At 56.6% G+C, this 22983-nt stretch overlaps 2 protein-coding genes across 7 annotated transcripts in view; one reads left to right on the top strand and one right to left on the bottom strand.

Moving 5' to 3' along the window:
• Lrrc25 (leucine rich repeat containing 25) overlaps positions 1 to 4939 on the bottom strand; it is a 5496-nt gene extending 557 nt beyond the window's left edge. Inside the window, exons 1-2 of the mRNA XM_008824550.3 lie at positions 4711 to 4939; positions 3087 to 3892 (exon numbers count right to left, since the gene is read on the bottom strand). Coding sequence (XP_008822772.1) covers positions 3087 to 3892; positions 4711 to 4731 — 827 coding nt within the window. The 5' untranslated portion in view covers positions 4732 to 4939. The remainder of the gene's footprint in view (positions 1 to 3086; positions 3893 to 4710) is intronic.
• Positions 4940 to 13067: 8128 nt separating this feature from the next.
• Ssbp4 (single stranded DNA binding protein 4) lies at positions 13068 to 22885 on the top strand. Of its 6 annotated transcripts, none has more exons than XM_029559404.1 (17): positions 13648 to 13772; positions 17926 to 17998; positions 18144 to 18205; positions 18293 to 18377; positions 19863 to 19952; positions 20437 to 20496; positions 20582 to 20651; positions 20774 to 20844; positions 20923 to 20987; positions 21258 to 21303; positions 21392 to 21427; positions 21521 to 21575; positions 21662 to 21732; positions 21817 to 21895; positions 22150 to 22178; positions 22256 to 22366; positions 22619 to 22885. In XM_029559404.1, exons 1-17 carry the CDS (start codon positions 13666 to 13668, stop codon positions 22646 to 22648), a joined length of 1140 nt encoding a protein of 379 aa, XP_029415264.1. In that variant the 5' UTR covers positions 13648 to 13665; the 3' UTR covers positions 22649 to 22885. The 6 variants fall into 6 exon arrangements, with proteins under 6 accessions (XP_029415265.1, XP_029415264.1, XP_029415262.1 ...); XM_029559402.1 differs by having other exon boundaries at positions 22256 to 22482; XM_008824549.3 differs by lacking the exon at positions 13648 to 13772 and adding an exon at positions 13782 to 13837 and having other exon boundaries at positions 22619 to 22648.
• The last annotated feature ends 98 nt before the right edge of the window (positions 22886 to 22983 follow it).

Here is a 22983-nt window from a genome sequence, read left to right as displayed (position 1 = left end):
CTTCCTTCCTTCCTTCCTTCCTTCCTTCCTTCCTTCCTTCCTTCTTTTCTTGATCTTTTTGATACAAGTCCCCCTGTAGCCCCAGCTGGCCTGGAACTCTTTATGTAGACCAAGCTGGCCTAGATCTCACAAAGATCCAGCTGCCTATTCCACTAGAGAACTGGCATTAAAGACATGCACCACCACACCTGGCTTTGTTTGTTTATTGCTGGAGTCTTGCTATGTAGCTCTGGAACTTGCCATCCTCCTGCCTCAGCTTCCAGAGTGCTGAGATTAGTGCTTTTTTGTCTTATTTTTTGAGTGGCAGGCTTGTCAGCTCATACAAAGTTGGCTTCGCTGCACCCCTCCCATCATGTACAGTTGGGGAAACCAGGACAGGGAACAGTATTCTGACTCCCAGCCTGGCCTGCCACCCTGTGAGGAACTCAGGAGAAGATGAGGACTCCAGTCTGTGGTAGCACCTTCCCTACTTAAACCCAGGCTGTTGCTCCTTTTTGCACTAAACTTTAGGTTTCAGTTTCCACTAAAAAAAAAAAAAAAAAAAAAATCTGTCAGGCATGGTGGCACAGGCTCCTAATCCCAGCACTCGGAGGCAGAGGCAGGCAGATCTCTGTGAGTTCAAGGCCAGCCTGGTCTACATAGTGAGTTCCAGGACAGCTGGGGCTACAGGGAGACCCTGCTTCAAAAAGACAAAAAAACTTTTTTAATAATAAAAATAATGGTGTTTAAAATAACAAAATGGGCATGGTGGCACACGCCTTTAATCCTAGCACTTGGGAGGCAGAGGCAGGCAGATCTCTGTGAGTTCAAGGCCAGCCTGGTCTACATAGTGAACTCCAGGCCAGCTGGGGCTACCGGGAGACCCTGTCTCAAAAAATACCCCAAACAAACAAACAAAAAACACAAATAAACAAACTAAAGATCTGGCCTCAAGGGCCACACAAGAGCACTACCATTTCAGGTGATTTTTGCAGGGCCCCAACCAACCCCTCTGGGCCCCAAGATGAAGCTAAGTCTCTAAAGCCAGGTGTGGTGATGCAATCTTCTCATTCCAGCCTGGGCAGACTGAGGCAGGAGGATGGCAAGTTTGAGGCCAGCCTGGGCTACAAAGCAAGAAGTGTTAAAATGAAGGGAGCTAGAGAGATGGTTTACTGCCCAGCACCACTCCAAGAAGTTCACAATTGCCTATAACTCCAGTTCCAGGGGATCTGAGCCCCTTTTCTGGCCTCTGTGATCACTTCACAAATGTGCACACACAGGAACACAGACACATACAGAATAAAATAAATGTTCAAAAAGAAGAGGGGCCAGGTGTGGCGGTACACACCTTTCTTTAAACAGCATTCAGAGGCAGAGACAGGCTGATCTCTGTGAGACTGAGACCAGCGTGGTGCACATAGTGCGTTCCAGTCTAGCTGGGGCTACAGGGAGACCGTTCAAAGAGTGAACAAACAAACCAAAACCAGGAACAAACCAGGAACTGGAGAGATGGCTCAGCAGTTCAGAGCTCTGGCTGCTCTTCAGAGGACCCAGATTTGGTTCCCAGAACCCACATAGCAGCTAACAACCTTCCTTAACTCCGGTTCCCAAGAATCCGATGCCCTCTTATTTTTTAAATATTTTATTTATTATTTTTATTTTATATGTATGCATGTATTGCCTGCATGTAGGTAAGTGCACCTGTCCACAGAGGACAGAAAAGGCCGTTGGATCCCCTGAAACTGGAGTTAAAGAAGGTTGTTAGCTGCCATGTGGGTGCTGGAATTCAAACCCAGGTCTTCTGCAAGAACAGTCAGTGTTCTTAATCAGTGTTCTTAACGGCTGAGCCATCTCTCCAGCCCCCTACCCAGCTTTGCTTTTAAATAGTGTTTTTGGAGGTCAGGTGTTTTTGCAGACAGCTGGTCTTCAAGGCTCATGACAGAGTGGCATTGCTGAGCCAGCCCACCCTTGCTGGGTCAGGACCCCTCTGTCCCCACAGGCCACTTCTGCTTTCTCCAAATTGTCATCTGTTTTGCATATTCCCTCCTTTCTCAGCAGCTCTGGGCTGGGGCCTGTCTTCCTTCCCCCTGGGCTTTCCCCACCAAGAAGCTTACACTCCAAATTTCCCCACTATCCTTTTTTCTCTTCTTTCCGTGTGTGTGTGTGTGTGTGTGTGTGTGTGTGTGTGTGTGTGTGTTTTGAGACAGGGTCTCCCTGTAGCCCCAGCTGTCCTGGAACTCACTACATAGACCAGGCTGGCCTCGAACTCACAAAGATCCGCCTGCCTCTGCCTCCCAAGTGCTGGGATTAAAGGCGTGCACCACCACACCCGGTGCCGTTTTTGTTTGTTTTTAAGACCATGTTTCACATAGCCTAAGCTGGACTCCAACTTGCTATTAGCCCAGGCTGGCCTTCAACTCCTGATCATCCTGCCTCTGCCCTCCCAGGGCTGAGGTGACAGGCATGGGTCATCTTTCTTTTTTTTTTTTTTGGTTTTTTTGAAACAGGGTCTCCCTGTAGCCCCAGCTGTCCTGGATCTCACTATGTAGATCAGGCTGGCCTTGAACTCACAGAGATCCGCCTGCCTCTGCTGGGATTAAAGGCGTGCACCACCACGCCTGGTGGTATGGGTCACCTTATCCAGTCTATAAGAGTGGGGCATCTTAGCCGTGTCAGAGGGAGATGGGGAGCTGTTCTCATAAAGTGGGGACAGAAATAGGTTCAGAGACAGCCTTGGGCTGCAGGAGCTAGGTGCTGACCGCTTCCTGGCCCCCACTTCACCCTGAGCCTCCCTCTTCTTGCCCATCCCTGGGAACTAAAAACTGGTTTTGCAGGTCAGGAAGTAGGGAGCATAGCCTACAGACAGGAACAGTTCAACACTTCTGTCCATGCCCCAGCGGGGGGAGCTCTGCTATCCTAATTTTGAACAGAGACATGCAGGTACTTGCCCAGCCTCACATAGCAGGAGAGAGCTGGCATTCTTTCAGTTGTTGAATTATTTTGAGACAGAGACTTAGTATGTAGCCCAGGTTGGCCTAAAACATTGGCAATCCTTCTGCCTCGGCCTCTCCATGCTAGGATGGTAGCGCTTCGAACTGGTCACTCACCTGGCTGCAGACCAGCTGTGTTCCTTGTCCGGTTCGCCCACAAAGACATTCTCATAGTCAGGTGTGGATCTGCCTGATGGAGTGTCCTGGGCCTTGGGGCCGGGGCTCTGGCTGCTGTACCTCAGTTGGAAGCCTGAAACCGGTCTGGGGGCATCCTGTGAACCCGCGGCTTTGCTGAGGCCCTGGCTGTTGGTCTGTGTGTGTCCCTTCAGTCTCCAGGCCAGCACGGATCCAGCGATAGCCAGGATCAGGAAAATGACCCCACCAGCCACCATAGCACCAATGGTCCCTGGGGCCAAGCCGGGGGGACAGCTGATTGCGAGGAAGGTGGAGAGATTCTGCTGGGACACAGAGGCTGGGTGCATACACAGAGGCTCCTGCTGGCCCGAGCAGTTGTCCCTGCGAACCTTGTGCCAGGAGGCCAGGGCACAGCTGCAGTCTGCCTTGAGTTCCAGGTCACAGCGCCAGGCCAGCCATTGGTCCACACTGTTCAGAGGGTTGTGGGTGACAATCAGCGTCTGCAGCTGCTGCAGGTTAACAAAGAAAGCTGGGGGGAACTGGTGCAGGCCATTGGCAGACAGGTCGAGGACTCGCAGGCTGCTGGCCTGCAGGGACTGGTTCCATGGCAGGCGCAGGCCCAGGCCACTGAAATTGAGGCAGGTATCATGGAACCACTGGCTCCAGTCCACGTTGTTTGAGAACACTGTGCAGGAGAGACCTTGACTCCCAGCTGTCCGCAGCAGGACCATCAGCAACAGGAGAGAGAAACAGGACAACCAGGCCCTGGTGCCCCTCTTTCCAGACACCTGTATGGGGACCAGGGAGTCAGATGGTGACTTCAGCCCTGTGAACATCTCCCCTCTTGGCCTGGGTTGATTTTTGTTTTGCTTTTTTTTTTTTTTTTTTTTGAGACGGTCTCCCTGCAGCCCTAGCTGGCCTAGAACTCACTATATAGACCAGACTGACAGAGATCCTTCTGCCTTACCACCTCCTGAATGCTAGGATTAAAGGTGTGTGCCACCATTCCTGGGTCTATTGTGGGTTTTTAAAAAGTTATTAATAGCCAGGTGTGGTAGCACACACCTTTAATCCCAGCACTCGGGAGGCAGAGGCAGGCAGATCTCTGTGAGTTCAAGGCCAGCCTGGTCTACATAGTGAGTTCCAGGACAGCTGGGGCTACAGGGAGACCCTGTCTCAAAAAGATGAAAAATTAAAAAATAAACAAATAAAAAGTTGTTAATAACTCAAACCAGTGCAGCTGCAGCCGACACAGTAACACACAGCCCCTGGCTGATTGCCATTCCCTGGTGTCTCTGGTCCCCAAGCATCAGTCTTCCATTCTGGAAAATGGATACATCCCTCCCACCTGACAGGTTAAGACCAGACCCCCTTCCCCAATCTGTCAATCTTCAGATAGTCTGCATAGCTCTCATTGGCCACATCGCTGCCATATGCAAATGAATGATTGTTTGGAAACTGCCTAATCTCCAGACTCTTCTTTTACTGATTATGAATTGCAGATCCCCAGTGCAGGGAGGCCTGGGATGGTGTGCTGCTGAGAGGAGCCTCCTCGCTTTAGGTTGCGGCCCATGCTCATAGCCAAGTTCAATTGCCTGGGTCTTACCTTTCGCAGATCGCTCTGCATCTTTGTAGTGTTCCAGGAGGCGGGGGGCTTAGGGGCTGGGCTGAAGTTTATCTGAGTTCCCCCAGTCCCAGCCACCAATCTGGCACTCTCCCGCCTCTGTGCCTGGAGCCTTCGGGGAAGAGGAACTGGGGTCTGGGTGGTGTGCAGAGGGGAAGAGAAAAGAGGAGGTTCGCCCTTTGCAAGCCTCCAGGCTCTCACGAGAGGAGGAGGGGCCACCCAGGGTCCCACTTCCCTCTCACTGGAAGCCAGTGACCTCATCATGTGTTCCTCACTGGCTGTACCCCATTAACCCAGTTCCTGACCTCAGTTCAGCAGTGCGAATATTCACCCAACATACAGCAATCTGAATGCCTCAGCTCTGGTCAATCCTCACCCTACACCTACACACAGTCCTGAAAAAAGATGGAGCTAGACAGCAACACCCCAGGCCTGTGGTCCTGCAGAGGCAGAACTAGACTAAAGAGAAGCGCAGGCGTCCAGAAGATGTCTAGAGGAGGGTTCTTGTGCTGGGGCTTCAACATATGGCTAGGAGTTTGCCAAGGATTCTCAAACCTGGTCTTGGTTCTCCAAGCCCCTAGCACAGGCTCAGAGCTGGAGCTTATAGGGGGAGAGAGGGGCTGCAGGTGGCCTCCTGGGGGACAGGACATCAGATACAAGGTTTAGGTGATGGGCAGAAAGAAATGGCCTCCAGGCCTCTGGGCAGAGCAGGAACAAAGGCCCTGTGACTGGAAAGGGGAAGCTAAAAATAGGAACTAGAGGTATGGGCAGGGGTGGCCTGTAGACTTCATATTCTGGCAAAGTTCAGCCTAGCTGCTGGCTGAGTCCTGAGGGCCAGGGTAAGCCAAGTGTGTGAGCAGAGAGTGGTCAAAGCTCAGTTCGGGTCCCAGAGAGACAGTGACAGTGATGACATTGGTGTGAAAATGTGACCCAGTGGGATGGACCAGGAAGAGGAAGTGGGTGTGGCTGGGACTGTGTCGGCTGTGTGAGGTCCTGGAGTCCTGCAGACAGGCTTCCATTACCCTGTCCACCGACTCCCTCAGACCTGGTGGTGAAATGACTGACAGGACTGTGGGGATCTAGGAAATCCCAACATCACAAGGGAACAGTGCAGGGCAGGACAAGGAGAAGTTGGCTTTATTTAGCACAGGCAGCTAAACAGCTCTGACCCTGTGAGACTCCTCCTGGGGGCTGGAGAGGAAGCTCAGCAGTTAAGGGAGCTTGGGGCTCAATCATGAGGTCAGGAGTTTGGATTCCGGTACCATCATGAGAAGCTGGTGTCCCACATGCACCTATAACCCCAGCTTCAAGGGGGTGGAGACAGCAGGATTGTTGGGGCTTGTTGGCTGCTAGCCTAGCTGACAAAAACATGAGCCCCAAGTTCAGGGGGAGACTCTACCTCAGAGGAATAGGCAGAGAGTTTGTGCACATGCACAGGCATGCACCTCCCCATGTGTGTACACACACATAAATAAAATCTTTTAAAAAATGACCCCTTTGGGGATCCGTGGTGTGTGTCCATTTGCAAAATAATAATGAATTTGTCCACATAGTGCAGTATTACTCAGCCAAGACTGGAGCTCTGATACCACAATGTGGATGAACCTGGAGCACAGCTGCCACACACAAAAGTCCTCCAGCAGTCTCTCCCGTCCCTACCCCCAGCCCCTAACAGCCCCTCATGGGCGCTGGGTTCCCTCTGGGGAACACAAAATGTTCTGAAACCGGACAGAGGTGATGGGTGCACAGCAAGGTGAACGTGCGAAAGGCCATTGGCTGCTTCTTCTTCTTCCTCCTCCTCCTCCTCCTCCTCCTCCTCCTCTTCCTCCTCCTCTTCCTATTCCTTCTCCACCTCTTCCTCCCTCTCATGCACGCCTTTAGTCTCAGCACTTGGGAGGCAGAGGCAGGAGGATCTCTGTGAGTTCCAGGCCAGCCTGGTCTACAAAGTGAGTTCCAGGTCAGCTGGGGCTACAGGGAGACCCTGTCTCAAAAAGACCAAAAAAAAACCCCTAATTTATTTACTGGGTGTGTCTGTGGGTATGCAGGTGCCTCAACTTACAAGGGAGGGCAGGGGACAGCTTGCAGGAGTTGGTCTCTCCTTCCATCATGTGGGTCCCAAGAATTGAACTCAGATCTTCTGGCTTGGCTGTAAGCACCCATTGAGCCATCCTGGGACTTTCCCCTAGTTTTAGTTTTTTGAGACAGGGTTTCTCTATGCTGGCAGGACTAGAACTTGCAGTGATTCTCCTGCCTCAACTCTCCCTTTAAACACAAGGCCAGTATCATCAGGATAGCAAAGATGGTGGCTGTGGAGGGGAACTGGGGTTTAGGGCCACAGAGCAGTGCGAAATGGGTTTGCACAGGGGCCAAGGACTTGGGGTGACCTATGGGAGGATGGAGGTAAATACAGTCCATCATTGCAAAATAATTTAATTCAGTGCTGGCCACGGCAGCTTTTGGTAGCTTAGCATTCAGGAAGCAAGGCAGGAGAATCAGGGATTCAGAGCTAGCTTGAGCTTCAAAGAGTGTGATGCCAGCTGAAGCTAAAGGAAACACTGTCTCACCACCCCACCACCCCTGTGGGAAAAATGCAATTTGGAGGTAAATTTTGAAATAATATGATTTTAAAACAAATTAGCTTGTGTATCTCAGGCTGGCCTGGAGCTGGCCATCCTCCTGCCTCTCCCTCCCCAGGGCTGGAATTAAGTGCAGTCTGAAGGTGAGTCAGGCCATGTAGCTTCCTCCCAGGAACTGCATTTCTTGGTGGGGGCTGATCTGGGGAACAGCACCGAATCACAGCTGGAGACCCTGGGCAACAGCTTGCTGGCCCCACCTCCATGCCGCCTTCTGCCTGACTCTTAACTCTACAGGCCTTTGCCAGAAAGTTCCAGGATAGCCTGGGCTACAAAGGGAGATTGGAATCCCCCAGTGGTGGGCTGGGGATATGACTCAGGAGTAGAGCCCCTGCCTAGGATCCCCCAATGAGGGACTGGTGTGTGGCTCAGGGGTAGAGCCCCTGCCTGTTGTCCTTCAGGCACATAGTGATATTATCTCCATCTCCATTTAACACATGGGGAAACTGAGGCACAGGCTACTTGAGTGGCTTGCTCAGGATTCTACAGCTAAACACAGAAAATGCTGGGACCCATGTGGTTACCTGGAGGCTGTGTGGCATTCAGAAGACTATTTGTGTCCACTTTGGTGTTTTTTGAGTGGTTCCCTGCCCAGTGTAAGGGTCTGAATTGTTCCCAGAATCATCTGCAGAGTTGAGTTCACAGCGATTGGCATAGGTGAGGAGGGAATCAGTCTGTAGTTGAGTCAAAAGCCTTATGTTCCTGATATCCATCCAGACTGCCAGATGTCTGGGCTCCAAGATTCCCCAACCTGCGACTGTTTCCATCCATGCATAACAGTCTACTGTTTACCTGGAGGCTGTGTGCAACCTCCTGTACAAGTCTTCCTTTCTAGGCGACTCAGAGCAGCAGGCGTAGTGCACATGTTGCGTCCAGAGCTGCTTGTATGTGGTGTGTGAAGGCACTGGAGGCCAGAGGTCAATGTCTGATGTCTTCCTCAGGACATGGATCTGCACCCCCCTTTAATCCTAACTCTAGGAGGCAGAGGCAGGCAGATTTCTGTGAATTCTCAGACTACAGGCCAGTTGGGGCTACAGGAGGGAGACCCTGTCTAAAAAAAAAAAGGGGGGGGGAACCTCAGCTGATCTCCAGTTGTGGGATTTTTTTTTTTTTTTTTTTTTTTTTTTGAGAAAGGCAGGGTCTCCCTGTAGGCCCAGCTGACCTGAACTTTCTATGTAGACTGGGCTGGCCTTGAGCTCAGAGAGATCTGCCTGCCTCTGCCTCCAGAGTGCTGGGATTAAAGGCGTGTGCCACCACATTTGGTTCTGAGCCTTTTAAAAATACATTTTTTAGGGGCTGGAGAGATGGTTTAGCAGTTAAGAGCACTGACTGCTCTTGCAGAGGACTCGGATTCCATTCCCAGCACCCACATGGTGGCTAACAACTGTCTGTTTACAGGGGATCCAACACCCTCTTCTGTGTCCTCTGTGGGCATTGCATGACACAGGTGTACTTACATACATACATGCTGCAATATACTCATACACATAAAATTAAAAATATTAATATTTTTAAAACTTAACTATGTGCTTATGTGTGTCACATGATGGCAGTCCCCACAAAGTTAGAAGAGGGGGTCAGAGCCTCTGCAGCTCAAATTACAGATGGTTATGAGCTGCCAGAACTCAGTGCTGGGATCTGGACCCAAGTCCTCTGCAGAGCAGGAAGTGCTTATAACAGCTCAGTGAGCCTTCGTGTTTGTCTAATCCAGGGGTCTGTTGGTACTTTTCAGAAGGATTTTATCTTAGGCAGGATGTCAGGTCACAGAGGTGGATAGTGAATGACTAGGCAGAGAACAGTAAGATTGTCAGGGATAATTAGGCTCTGACCTGCAGCATTCCAACTACTCTCCACAGTCACGGTTCAGCTCCCGCCCTCCCATCTTCAGTTAACAGATGACAAGCAAGCACTGCCACACCAAATTCATGTGGCACTGTGGATGGAACCAGGGCCTGGTGCTTGCTAGCCAAGCACTCCACCAACTAAGCCATGCTCCCAGCCTCAAGTTTTGTGCTTTACGCCTGGTATGCACGAACATTTATTGAGCGCCTACTGGATGCAGCAAAATTCTCACCATTCGACCGGGAGAGATGGAGAAATAGTAAAACAGCAAATTAAGCCAGGTTGGTGGTGCCACCCTTGATCACAGCCCTCGAAGGCTGAGGCAGGAGGATCTCGAGTTCCAAGCTAGTACAGAGACCTCGAAGATTTTTTTTCAGCATTGTTATCCTCTGCCACGAAATGACTCAACGGGGGCTGATGAGCAAAGTCAAGGGTCACTAGACCCTTTCCTGGGGAATTTGGCAGCCTCAGGTAGGGCAGGGGCCGCTCTTTTCTGCCATCGCGTGGCCACACGTGAAACTGCAGCCTATGGCTGGCTTGCAAGGGCAGAAAACTTGGCTCTTAGCTCCGCTGACCCGATCCTGGCTGGAAAAGGAACTAAGCGGAGAAAGGACATCGGTTCATTTGCTCAGCAAGCATTTGTTGAGTGCCTACTGTATGCCATAACGTGCTTCTAAGCACGAAGTTGTGGAGAGAAGCGTTGTGGGGTTTACCAGCACACCCCAAATGAGAAGAGGGTCTCTGGTCGGTGCTGTGCATCCTTTGAGCTTTCTCTGATGCACAACAAATTTGTGCCCAGGTCTGCCGATAGGACTCAACAAAAAAACGAAGCCGAGTACTTGGGGCTGGGTTGAGGACCCCAGGTCAAGGAGGGTCAAGTGGAAAGGGGGGTGTTATCAGAGGAGGGTCCAGTCCTGGGGACCAGCACACACACACAACCCTCTGGCAGGACATCTCTCTACTTCGATGGCCCAAGGTGGCTTTGTCTGTGAAGTTCCCAAGCACAGAGCAGGGAGCAGGGCGTGATTCGTGGGCGGTGGGAGCCCCAGAAGGTGCGGGAGCTGGAGAAGCGCACCCAGCTGCCTTAGGCTTCTGGGGGCAGGTGGGGAGGTGCAGGTGTTGTCCAAGGACCGCCTGTCCTGGGTTCTTTCCCCCAAGCCCCGGAAAGCAGGGCTGGCTGTGGGCCGTGACCCAGTGCTACACAGGCCAGAGCTCAGCTGAGCAAGGCCACGCCGCAGGGCTGGGCACAGGCAGAGCTCGAACCCAGCCTTCTGCCTCCAGCACTCCGAGTCCTGAAAACCTAGGCTCCAGAGGCTGTGGGCAGATCCCCCTCACCTTCCTCCCTCACCCGAGGCTCCGGCGCCCGCACCGGCTACGGACGCTCCCTTCCTGGTGTTTGGGTTTTAATTTTTGTGTTGCATTTAGAAAATTACCCATAATTACAGCTGCGGAGAGGAAACAGTCTGTGCTCCAGCTGTGCTGCCTCCCACGCACAGCTGGGCGGGGCTGAGGCCCGGAGGAGACCCGCGTGGGTCCCCAGCGCTGGGCCTGAGGCGCAGGTCCCCACGGGGCGCCAGCTGACAACATGACAGAAGGAGTTGTTTCCCAACAGGGACAAGCCCAGGGTGGTGTAGAAAAGATGCTGGAGTAGGTGGCGAGGGAGGAGGGGAGAAACTAAGGAGGAAGGCCGGAGAGGAGGGAGAACGGCAAGAAGGGGAGGCAGGGGAGGGTGGAGAGGAGAAAGAGACAGGAAGGAGGGGAGGGGGACGGGAAAGGGGGGGTTGGAAGGGGAGGAGGGAAGCGGAGGGAAAGGACGTTGGCGTCCGAGGGAAGAGAAGGAAGGGGAGGGCGGGTAAGGACAAGGCAGCCCTGCCGTTCCGGTTCTAGCCACACGGGGGCGCCGCGGAACCCGCGCGTCCCCTGGCGTCTCCGTCCCTTGACCCGGCACGACCGACTGGGAAGGAGGACAAATAAGATTGTTCTAGGTTCTTTTTTTCCGTGTCAGGGATGAAACCCAGGCCCTCGGCGTCTTAGGCCAGCGCTCGTCACCTGAGTCGCTCTCCAGCTAGAACTTTCTAGGCTTTGTGACTCCAGTTTCTGCGTCTGGTTTCCAGAGCACACCTTGGGAGAGAAAGAACAAGAGACAGGGGCAGAGGAACCAAAGACCTCCGCCGCCCAGATCGGCGAATCATTTTATTTACCACTTATGTGTTTGCGTGCGCAAGCACACGTGCCACCGTGCATACGTTGGTGTTGGCGGGAAAGAGACTTCAACGCTCTCCTTCCACTATATGGGCCCGGGGATCGAACTCGGGTCGTCAGGCTTGGTGGCAAGCGCCTTTACCCGCTGGCTGAGCCATCTTGCCGCCCAAGGGAATCGTTTTCCTGAGTTCAGCCTCCGCCTCCCACGGTAGTGTAGTTTCCACGCACCCGTGCTGATAGCGGGCGTGCTCCTCGGTCCCCTGCTCCAGGCACGCCTGCCTGTCTGCTCCGCCTCCAGCCTTAACCGGCGCGTGTGCCCCAGGACCTTTGCAATGGCTGTGACTCCTCTCTGAACACTCCTTCCACATCTTTCAGATTTAATCCTTAGGAAAAACAATCTCTTCCTGTCCCCTCCCTCGCATGGGTGGGGCCCGTTTCTCTCAGCCCAAGATGGGTGTGTGTGTCTCCCACCGGTCCCCGCGGCGCAGCTCCCCGGACGCCGCCAGGGATCCTGGGCGCGCTCGCGAAGGCTGTTTGGGAGCGCCTCCTGGTTGCCATGACGACGTGCAGCCGCTCCCGCCCGCAGAGCCTCCAGCCAAACAGCCAGCCCGGCTCGGGCGCCTCCCCCTCCTCCCTCCCTTGGAGCCCAGCCGACCTCGCCGTCGCCAGTACCCCCCTCCCTCTGTCCTTCCCCTCCCTCCGCCCAGCTTTCTCCTGCGTTACTCTCTGCTCTACTAGTCATAGCGATGTGTAGGGTTCCCAGAGCCCGGTAGACAGCAGGCGTTCAATAAATAGTTCTGGGTTGAGTGAAGACCAACTGTGGCAGAGGGCGGGAGACACTGGGCGTCAGGGGGTGCTTCGGCGCTTTTTGGGGACGGGAGTGGGATGGGGTGGGAGAGTCGGCCAGGCCCCAGGAGCCGGGCTCTCCCACGTGATGTGCATTCGGGGTGCGCCCACACCCTCTCTGTGCCTCGCTGCTGTAGGGGTTGCAGGCGGACCTCAGGAGCTGTTCTCCGAGCCCCGGGCGCCCCTAAGCCTTGCAGGCACCCGGCAGCTGCCAGCCCCGCCGCGGGAGAGGAAGCTGGGGGAGGGGGCGTTGGGTCTGGCAGGAAATGGGAAAGGCCGCGTCGGCCCAGCCAGGCCCTGGGGAGGAGGTGGAGCGCGGCCTTTCCTGCGCGGACAGGAACCTCCGCGGCCCTGAGTCCCTTCCGCGCAAGCTAGGGGGGGTGGGGTGGGGGACCTGCCTGCACCTGGGGTACTACACAGGACATGGCCCATACATGCTCCATGGGAAACGTGAGCGCAGGGCCGCGCGTTGCAGGACCGCAGGAACTGACCACCCACGCGTGGAAGCCCACGCGCGCACACGCTGTGCACGCAATCTCAAGCTGCTAACAACTGGGGACACTTTCGCCGACAGCGATCATTCATTCGCTGGGATGTCTCCTGACCTCCACGTAGGACGACCACGCATGCGTGCACTGGCCCCGCATGTCACACACGTGCACGTACAGAAGCCGCCTTCAGCCGGGCGTGGTGGTCCTCCCCTGTCATCCCTGCAACCCCGTGGTGAGTGGGAGGATCACAAGTTCAAGGCCAGCCTGGTCACATCACATAGTCCAAGGCAAGCCTGAGCTACATGAGACCCAGTTTTGGAAAACCAACAAGAAAAGTGTTGTGGCGGGGCCTGTGGGTGGAGCGCTTGTCCAGAACAAAAAAGGCCCTAGGTTCCACCCCGGCACCAGGAGGCTGAGGCAGGAAGATCAGGAGTTCAAAGTCATCCATCCTCAGCTAAATAAGTGAGTGCAAGGCCAGCTTGGGCTATGTGGGACCCTGTCCCTCTCCCCCTCAAAAAAAGGTGGTGCAGGTTGGTCCACAGCCTGTGTCCTGGGGACCCCAGAGCCCGTTTGCCCAGAGCCGGTGTACACAGTGTGCAGGAGGCCGGGAGGTGTCGCAGGTTGCCCGAGTGGAAACAGAGACAGGCACAGCAGCCTTTGCCATGGCCTCACTCGGTAGCCCAGCTGTCCTGGAGTTCGCGGGTCATCCTCCTGCCTCAGCTTCCTTGAGTTGCAGAGCTAGCAGCTGTTGGCGCACGTCCGGGGCTTGGGTGGCTCCGCGGGTCGCTCCCTGGCTGTGCACAGCCTGCTGGTGGGCAGCACCGCCTCCGCGGGCTCTGCGCGTGCGCGCTACCAGGGAGGGGCCCACCCGCGCGCCCGCCATCGCCGCTTTAAGAGTCGCGAGAGCGCGCGCGGCGGCGGGGATGCGCTTCCCGGAACAGCCCGCGGAGGGCAGCGGCGAGAACCCACCCGCGGCCGCAGCTCCCGCGCGCACACGCCGGGGGGCGCGATGGCCACGCGCGCCTGACAGGTGCGGAGCATGTACGGCAGGGCGGGCAAGGGCTGCGCGCCCTCGGACGGCCAGGCGCGCGAGAAGTGAGTGCAGCTGGTGCGCGGCTCGTGGGCCACGCGAGACCGGAGGGGCGTGGGAATCCAGGGGACACGCGGGATCCAGGGATAACTCGAGTCCAAAGGATGCGGGATTTTAGAGGGACACTGAACATCATAGGGTTATGCAAGACCAGAGGGGCGTGGGAATTCGGGGGGGACACTCGAGATCAGGCAACTGGGGGTCCCACGAGGGCTGAAGGTGGCGAGAGTTCAGGGGGACAGGTGAGATCAGGGGACTCGTGGGGTCGCACAGGACACAAAGGGCAGATATTTGGGGTGCACAAGTTCCAGGGGATTCACAGTCACATCTTATTTAGGTGACATTGGAGGCCTTGGTGGTTCTGGGGATCTGACAGGTGTGAAGTTTGCGGTGGGCTGTGAGACATGCACATGTATAGTCACTGACCTGAAAACCCAGGATCCTGGCCATCAGTGGGTCCCAAACCACAGGATGTGAAAGGGGACACGTGGGATTGATTGTGGCTGGTTGAGACCAGGGCATCTCATGATGCATAGGAGATATTTGTGACAAGAGCTGGATTCTAGTGTCGGGAGTTTTGGGTAGATGAGCTTGTGTGTGAAGTTTAGGATGTAATGCTAGGAGAGATGTGGGGGTTTGGAGTCTCTGTCCCCATGCATTGGTCTGGATGCAGGACCCAGTGACTTCACATGGATCAAAATTGTACTGGCTCTCTGTAAACTGAGTTGGAGGTGCAGGATGGGTGACCCCCATGGACAGACAGTGATGCCCCAGCTTCTAATGAAAACCTGGCTGACGTCACCTTCTTTCCCTGGTCCACGGAGGACAGTGGGTGGAGATGGAGGCATTTGAAGGGCCCTGGGAGCCTGCCACCCACATTTGCTGTGTCCTGAGCCTGCCAAGCCCAGGCTGACCTGGGGCCCCTGGGTGTGGGACAGGCTACCCTTGCACAGAGGAGCCTGGGTCAGCAGGGACACCCCTCAGACCTCCCCTGCGGCCTTTCACCAGTGGCTTGTGGCCTTATTTGCAGACAGAAAGCTCAAATACTCATCCTGACATAGACTGCTGCTTGTGTGGGAAGAGGGGATGTCTGGCTTGGGTACTCCAAGCTTGATGAGGCCTAGCAGTCAGAATGGTTCACATGGACAGTCCTGTGGTAGGCTGGGAGGAGACAGGGACCTGGTCACACTGCAAGCCAGTGGGATGTTGGGGGCCTCAAGGTAGGCTGTGAAGTAGTAGGGTGAGGGGCTTGTCAGGGCAGCAGGGGCTCACATTGTGCAAAGGCCCAATGTGTGGGCCACAGGGAGGCTCCTATGGGAAAAATTCTCTCCATGTGGGAGGTCTGAGGCAGCTACTTGAAGAGACCCTGTCTCAAAAACCAAAAAGGCTTCAGGGCTCATGGAGAGTGGGAAAAGAGGCCAGGCAGGCCCAGGGTGGTGGTTCCTGGAGGCCTTCAGGGAGCAGTGGGCTGGGAGTTCCAGTCAGCCCAGACAAGTCTGAGACACGCTGAGTGGGGTTTTCTTGCAGCGCTTTCCTGTTGTCACCTAACCAGCATGGGTGCTGGGAAGGGGGCAGGCAGGACTAGAGACACTAGAAATGCCTTAGGGTTCTAGGTCAGCCAGAGCTATTGTATGCAGTCCTTGTGCAGACTGGGTAGGAGGGACTAGAGACTAAGAAAGTACCAGATGGTTGCTGGTCCCTGTAGGCCGAAGGCCTAGCCACCTCAGCCATGGGGCCTCCCCACAGTCCTCACTGCTGTGTGGTAGCCCTTTTGGAGTCTCAGGAAAGGCCCACGAAAGGCCATAGATAGTACCCTAACACTGGTGGCCCGTCACTGACTGGCCACTTGTGGTTCAAGCCTGGATTTCCTCTTCTGAGAAGTGGGGTAGAGGATCACCCCAGCTACATCCTTCTTGGGCCCATCCTAGGTAACACATCATGACCTGTGGGGTGTTTATTGGGTTGTGGAGACCCTGCCCTCACCTGGTCAGGATGAGGATCTGAGTGGACCTCACACAAGCAGGGGTGTATGAGCACTCGCTGTGGGTCTGTGTCCACCTGCTGCCCAGAAGTTGAGACTCTGGACAGCTGGCCTCCCCTGGGTACTGGTGACAAGACCCTGTTTAAGGACTACCCCTGGGGAGGAGGACCCTGGGTGGCTGCGGCAGGACCGATGATGGGTAGATGGTGACCGGACCCCTAGATGGACTCTGAGGGGTGCTGGCAGGAGTGGTCCTTATGGCAGTTCCCCATAATGATGATGGTGGTGTTGCAGTCTATGGGCACTACCACAGAATGAGCTGTGCTGCACGAGGCTGAAGGCCCTGGGGCCAGCTCTGTACTTGAAGCCCTCCTTTCCCTGGATGCTCACAACCCCTCTGTCTACCTGCTTTCTGCCACATGGTGATTGGGGGCTCTTAGGTGCTGTGCTGACCTTGTCTGTGCTTCCCTGGCCCCCCAACCAGTAAAGACAAGTGTCACATGATTTTAAGTATGCTGACTTGGGATGTGGAGCAGAGTTGGGGGTAGGTGTGACAGGAACTCCTCTGAGCAGTGACACTGGTGTCTAGGGGAGGTACGGCCTGGGCAAAAGCCCTGGGGTGGGAGATGGGACCTGGAGCCAGCAGGGGGGCTGTGTCACCTTCCCAGGTGGAGGTACACAGGGATATCTGTCTTGGGAACACACCCTTAGGGGTCCAACTCCTGCCCTGCCAGGAGCTGGCAGCGCTCACACATATGAGCTGTAGATACAGCCTTTGTCTCGGGCCACCAGGGGCCTGCCCTGACTCCAACACTTATCTCCTAGCCTCAGCCCTACCCAGGCCTGCTCATTTGTCTCCCTGTTAGAATGTATCCCTGGGAAGATGGCTGGTGTGCCACTGCACAGGAAGCCACTTGGGGCGGTGTGTGTGTGTGTATGGTGGATGGATGGATGGATGGATGGTTGCCTGGGTGGATGGATGGATGGATGGATGGGTAGATGGATGGATGGATGGATAGATGGATGGATGGTTGCGTGGGTGGATGGATGGATGGATGGATGGATGGTTGCCTGGGTGGATGGATGGATGGATGGATGGATGTGGGTTGATGGGGATAGATGGGCGGGTGGGTGGATGAGGATTAGTGGGGGTGGGTAGGTGGATGGTGATAGATGGGTTAGTGAATGGATAGAATATACGTGGGTGGATGAATGGATGGATGAGTAGATGGATGGGTGGGTGGATAAAAGAAGATGATCCAGGACAAGGGCACAGCTACCAGGGGTTGGGCAAGGGGTGAGAAGCCCCCATATTCTTTCCCAAGTTTGACCTGGGACAGAGAGACTAGAGGCTGGGGGTAAAAAGAGGGTGGGGGAGGCATTCTGGGATGTGAGGGTGGATGGGAGAAGTCCAGGGAGGGAGGACCTCAGTCAATAGCAGGTTATTTTAGGAAGGAGCCCTCAGCCAGGGAGGGCGGGTCGAGGACACCTGGCAGATAACTCGGGATCCTGGTAGGCCTGTTTCCCATCCCTCAGAGAGTCCCTCCACCCACATCCCACCCTGGGGTAGAGTGGAGTAGTGGAGCACCCTAAGGGCAGAACTGTATGGTAGAGGGGCCAGAGCCTAGCCCATGGGTGACCTTGGGGTGGGGTGCTCCTGTGGAGGGAGGGCTCTAGGTGGGTTGGATGGCCTGACCCATTATGGTGGCCAACAGAACAAGGGGTTCCCAGCAGGCTGTAGGCTCTGGCAAGACATTGGTGTTAGGACAGGGGCCCCATGGTATGTGGCATGCTTGGCACTGCCTCCCCCAGCCTCAGCTCCTTCCCTCCTGTTACTGCCTCCTTGGAGTGGGCTACACAGAAGGTTACTGTGGACACCTGGGGAGGGGGCCTCTTGGTGGGGTGTTGGCAGATGAATAGGAGTTGGCTGCTGCTGATTAATGGGTTGAGGAAGTTATCTTTTGTGATTGATGGGTAGGGTCTAGTAGGGTTCAGTGAATGAAGGGTGAGGTGAAGGACTGACTGGGGCACCTGCCCATGGTTTCCATCTGCAAGCTGGGCAGGCTTCTGTGGGTGCTGCCAGGCTTAACCCACATACCGACCCATCCACAGGCTCGCACTGTATGTGTATGAGTACCTGCTGCACGTGGGTGCACAGAAGTCCGCACAGACCTTCCTGTCTGAGGTGAGTTGGCATTTGTCTCTCAGCCAGGCCACCAGTGTGTGGGTCATTCCATACTGCCCGGGGTCACCCAGCATGTCCCTAGTGGGATCCCTGGGTAAATAGAGGGTCAGGCCATATACCCATTCACTCACCCCTCTTTCCACAGATCCGCTGGGAGAAGAACATCACGCTGGGAGAGCCCCCTGGTTTTCTGCATTCCTGGTGGTGGTGTGTGTCAGGCTGTGGGGGTGGCAGGAGGGGATTTTCAGGGTAGGTGAGGTCACCATGATCCCTCTGCCCCCACTCCCCCAACAGCGTCTTCTGGGATCTCTACTGTGCAGCACCAGACCGGAGAGAGGCCTACGAACACTCCAGTGAGGCCAAAGTCTTCCAGGACTATGTACGTTCTTGGGGTTCTGGATTCTGGTCCACTGCTTTTGTTCTTTTTTTTTTTTTTTTTTTAAAAAGTCTCATTATGTAGCCCTGGCTGGCCTGGAATTCACTATGTAGACCAGGCTGGCTCCAAACTCACAGAGATCCACCTGCCTCTGCCTCCTGAGTGCTGGGATTAAAGGCATGCACCACCACCACATTGGGATGATCTGGGCCACTCCTGAGGGTCCCTACACTAGGAACCCCCAGATGGAAGAGGCCCCTTCCACTGCAGTCATGCCCGGCTGTGCTCCAGGCAGTTGATGGGATGCAGAGGGAGCCCCCCAATCCCCAGTCCATGAGCTTTCCAAGACAGAGCCTGTGTGCCCGCTCGCCCTATGTGCCCTAGAGGCCATTGGCCTCATGACTGCCCAGCACAGCGCATTGCAGCTCCTTGGCCTCAGTTTCTCTTTGGCAGAGTGGGTGCCAGGCCTGTGTGGATTAGAGCCTTGGGGCCTCATCTTGTCACCAGGCAGCAGGTGCCTCTCACCCGGCAGGCATGCTTAGCCCATGTCCCCCATGGGGTGATGGGGTGTGCCCAGTGCAGCGCCCGAGCAGGAACTGGTCCCGGGATCCTGCAAGCCCAGGTGCTGCACCTCCCTGCAGGGTCCCCAGCGCGCTGGTTACTATGGCAGCGTGGGTGTTGGGAGGGTGGGGCCGCCGGCAGGCGCTGGAGCCAGGTCCTCAGCGCCCTGTGGCTCTGGGCGGCGACCTTGGCGTCTCCAGGAAACAGGAGTACGCCCTGCTCGTTGTCATGACAACATGGGCGGGCTCTGGTGCCACTCAGTGGATGATTGACTTGGAGGGGTCTGGGTCAGGCCGCCATCCTACAGTGCTTAGGCCTGTGTCTCTGGTGTGTGCAAGGGCGTCCCCAAGGGGTCTGGCATTTGGAATTGGGGACCATCCAGGAGTGAGGGGCAAAGGACTGTGACATCTCCCAAGTCATGGGATTTTAGTGATTTGGCCTGGTCATTGCTTGGGCATGCGCTTAACCATAACTGTCATCTATCCCCTTGGGGTATAACAAAAGTGGCAGGAAGGGATGGTCACCAGGGACTCCTCTCAGAGCCATAGCAGGGCTATCCCTATTCCAGGGATAAAGTCAGATGCCAGCCCAACCCCGGGGACCGGACCCTGAACCTGTAGGCACTGGTGGAAAGGCAGACAGAGCCTGGGGTCAGCAGAGAGGTTCCCTTCCGTGTCCTGAGTTTTGCCTTTGGGTCCCTGTCCCTTCCCCTTCCTGCCTTCTGGTTGCCAAAGGTGGACAGGTCCTGGACTTGTAACCCAGCAGCCAGTGGTCCCAGCCTTTCTGCCCACTCTGCCAGCCCCAGGCCCAGATTCACATCCCAGCGTGACCATCTGGGCTCTTGTCCCATGACTGTGTGGAGGGAGGAGACAACCCTGGGCAGGAAGTGGTCAGATCTGATCCTCACCCTGTCCCCTATCCTTGCAGAGCGCAGCAGCAACCCCCAGCCCTGTGATGGGGGGCATGACCCCTAATGACGCAATGGCCACAGGCCCCATGGCACCCGGATTTTTCCAGGTACGGCCCTCTGGACCCTCTTTTGTTCCCACAGCCCAGGATGAGGGTAGATTGCAGACCAGGACTGAGTGGCAGGTCTGTTGTAGTGGGTATGTACTCTGCCTTGGGTCCCAGCTGGTGAGGGGCCTGGGTCTGTACCCCTGAAGTATTGGTGTCTGACCACTGGACCCAGGACTTTTTGGGAGTCAGGCTTCAGAAACCTCCCCAACCTTGGCTTTGCCCTCTTGGGCAAGATGGGCCTCTATCTCCATAGCTCCAGTGAATGGACCACACAGTGAGGCAGGGGCTAGCCCAAACACACTCATGCACCCCACCCTTGACCACTGCAGCCTGGGCCAGCTGGCTGTAGTCTGCAGTCTGGTTCTGGAGCAAGGGACTAATAGGTTGGAGGGCTCCTGAGTCTGGGGGCCCAGACCAGTAAGAAAGGGAGGCTTTAGGGGAAGTGGCTAACTGGGGGGTGCTGATTCAGACCCACCTTTTCCAGCCCTTCATGTCACCGAGGTTCCCAGGGGGCACCCGGCTCACCCTAAGGATGCCAGGCCAGGTGAGAGAGGACCTGGGTGTGTATGTGGGAGCAGGAGCTGACCCAGGATGGGGACCCCGACTCAGTATTGTGCTCTTTGCCACAGCCTTCTGTGGGCCTTCCTGGCTCCCAGCCGCTGCTCCCTGGTGCCATGGACCCCTCCCCACGTGTGCAGGGTGAGTGGGACAGCTGCTGCCCCAGGAGACCTTGCCTGGAACCTGGCCTTGTAGCCCCCTGCTTGTTGCGTCCAAACCTGGGGTGCCCAGGTCTGATCCCCCTTCCTTACATCTCCACCCAGGGCACCCCAGCTTGGGAGGCCCGATGCAGAGGGTGACGCCTCCTCGGGGCATGCCCAGCGTTGGGCCCCAGGTAAGGGGTGGCCCAGCCCAGTGGGAGGCAGAGGAGCTGTGCTGTGGGTTGTCCCCCTTGCCATCTTTACTTTCACAGGGCTATGGAGCGGGTATGCGGCCCCCACCCAACTCTCTTGCCACCAGCCTGCCACCCATGAACATGTAAGCCTCTTATATGTCCCCTAGCTTGAGGTGATCCAGTCCCCTGTCCCCACTGCTGGAGCTGGCCATGCATTCCTAGATGGGCTGGGTATTGCTTATTTTACTGTTGAGTGGGAAAACTGAGACTCAAGTCCCATATCAGGGAATGACTTTGGATCTGGGTATCTGGAGTGGCTTGATCCACATCTGGGCAGTGCATCTGGCTGGGCCAAGTGTACAAAGGGCAGGCAGATGCCTAGCCTGCTCCAGCGCCACCCCCATCTCTTCCAGGGGCCCGGGCGTGCGCAGCCCCTGGACCAGCCCTGGTGGCAATTCGGTGAGTGGCAGACTGGGCAGGCTGGGAAGCGGGTAGGGGGTGGGCTGCCTGCTCCTGACCACTCACAGCTGTCCCTGCCTGTTCCCAGATCCCCTATTCCTCCTCATCTCCTGGAAGCTACACGGTGAGTCCCTGTGTTGTGGGCGACTGGAGTCTGTAGGGGGCTGTGGGGTGCAGGCCGAGGCGGGGTGGTCTCACCTTTCCTGTTTTTGTGCAGGGACCCCCAGGAGGAGGCGGTCCCCCTGGAACGCCCATTATGCCCAGTCCTGGAGGTAGGGTGCACCCATGGTGGTGTGGCCTGGGGCGTCGGGGTCCCCCTTCCATGCTCCCACCCACGCAGCCTCTGCTGTCCCCCCAGACTCCACCAATTCCAGCGAGACCATGTTCACCATCATGCACCCCATCGGGCCGGGCGCGGGCAGAGCTAACGTGAGTGGGGACCGGGGGGCCTCACCCGGGGGGGACACGGCGGGGGGCAGCCGGCCCAAGCCCCATGCTGCCCTGTGCCCGCAGTTCCCACTCGGCCCCGGCCCGGAGGGCCCAATGGCCGCCATGAGCGCGATGGAGCCACACCACGTGAACGGATCCCTGGGTGAGTGGCTGGTAGAGTTCGCTGGACCAGTGCGCCACCTGGCGGCCCTAGCACACAGAACTGCCCTGATCCCGGGTGGGAGAGGGTAAGCTCCTAGGTCCCCTGAAGCCAGCACCACCTACACCAGCAAATGCCCTGACCCAGGGCGCTGGAGGTCCCCTGTTCTCGAGCTCCATCAAAGGTCGCCCCTGACCCTGATCCCCGAGGGTTCCCTGTCCCTGAGCAGCGCATGAGCCCCGTGTCTCGCCCCGCAGGCTCGGGCGACATGGATGGGCTGCCAAAGGTGAGATGAATTACGGTGTGGGTGGGGAGGGCACTGGCGCCCGGGGCGCGGACCTCGTTGACCACGGCTGCCCCCAGAGCTCCCCTGGCACCGTGGGCGGCCTGAGCAACGCCCCGGGGACCCCGCGCGATGATGGCGAGATGGCGGCGGCTGCCGGGACCTTCCTGCACCCGTTCCCCAGTGAAAGTGTAAGCGCCTGCGTTGACTCCCCACCCAAGGCCACGGCGGGCCGGAGGGGCCTGGCGGGCAGACCCCGGCGGGGCGGCCGCGGGGCCAGAGCAAGACCGTGACCGCGGCGGGCCAGGTGGGGGGGCGGCCGCGGCACCTTCCCCTCCTCCCATGCCCAATCATCCCCTCCCGTGTCCCCGGTGTCCCCGGGAGGGCGGGCCCCAGCCTCGGCCGGAGCTGAGCCTGGCCCGCGCGCCGCCCTCTCTCCGCAGTACTCCCCTGGTATGACCATGAGCGTGTGACCGCCCGGCCTGCGCTCAGTGTCCTGCTGGCGAGGCCCTGGGTCGTGCCCCTGCTACCCGGACTCCTGGGCAGCCCAGCCTGGACAGCCGGTGGGGCCCGCACCAAGGACTCTCATTTTCATTTTCTAAAACAAAACCAAACAAAGGACCTCAGAAATGTTCTTTGCATGCAGCCCTTCTGCCTGTGTGCTGTGACAGGCTCCCCTGGGCGCTGCCAATAAACACCATTTTTTGGTATTGCTGGTGTCGGGACTCCCTCACTTGACCTGTGGCAGCAGCCTTCATCCCTCCCCAGGACAGGATGGATGGGTTGGAGCTGGGTGTCTACCACCAAG

This window comes from Nannospalax galili, unplaced genomic scaffold, assembly GCF_000622305.1.
Source record: "Nannospalax galili isolate Female #2095 unplaced genomic scaffold, S.galili_v1.0 scaffold529, whole genome shotgun sequence".
NCBI lineage: Eukaryota > Metazoa > Chordata > Mammalia > Rodentia > Spalacidae > Nannospalax > Nannospalax galili.
Note: the sequence above shows the minus strand (reverse complement) of the source record. Positions and strands in the feature narration are given on the sequence as shown.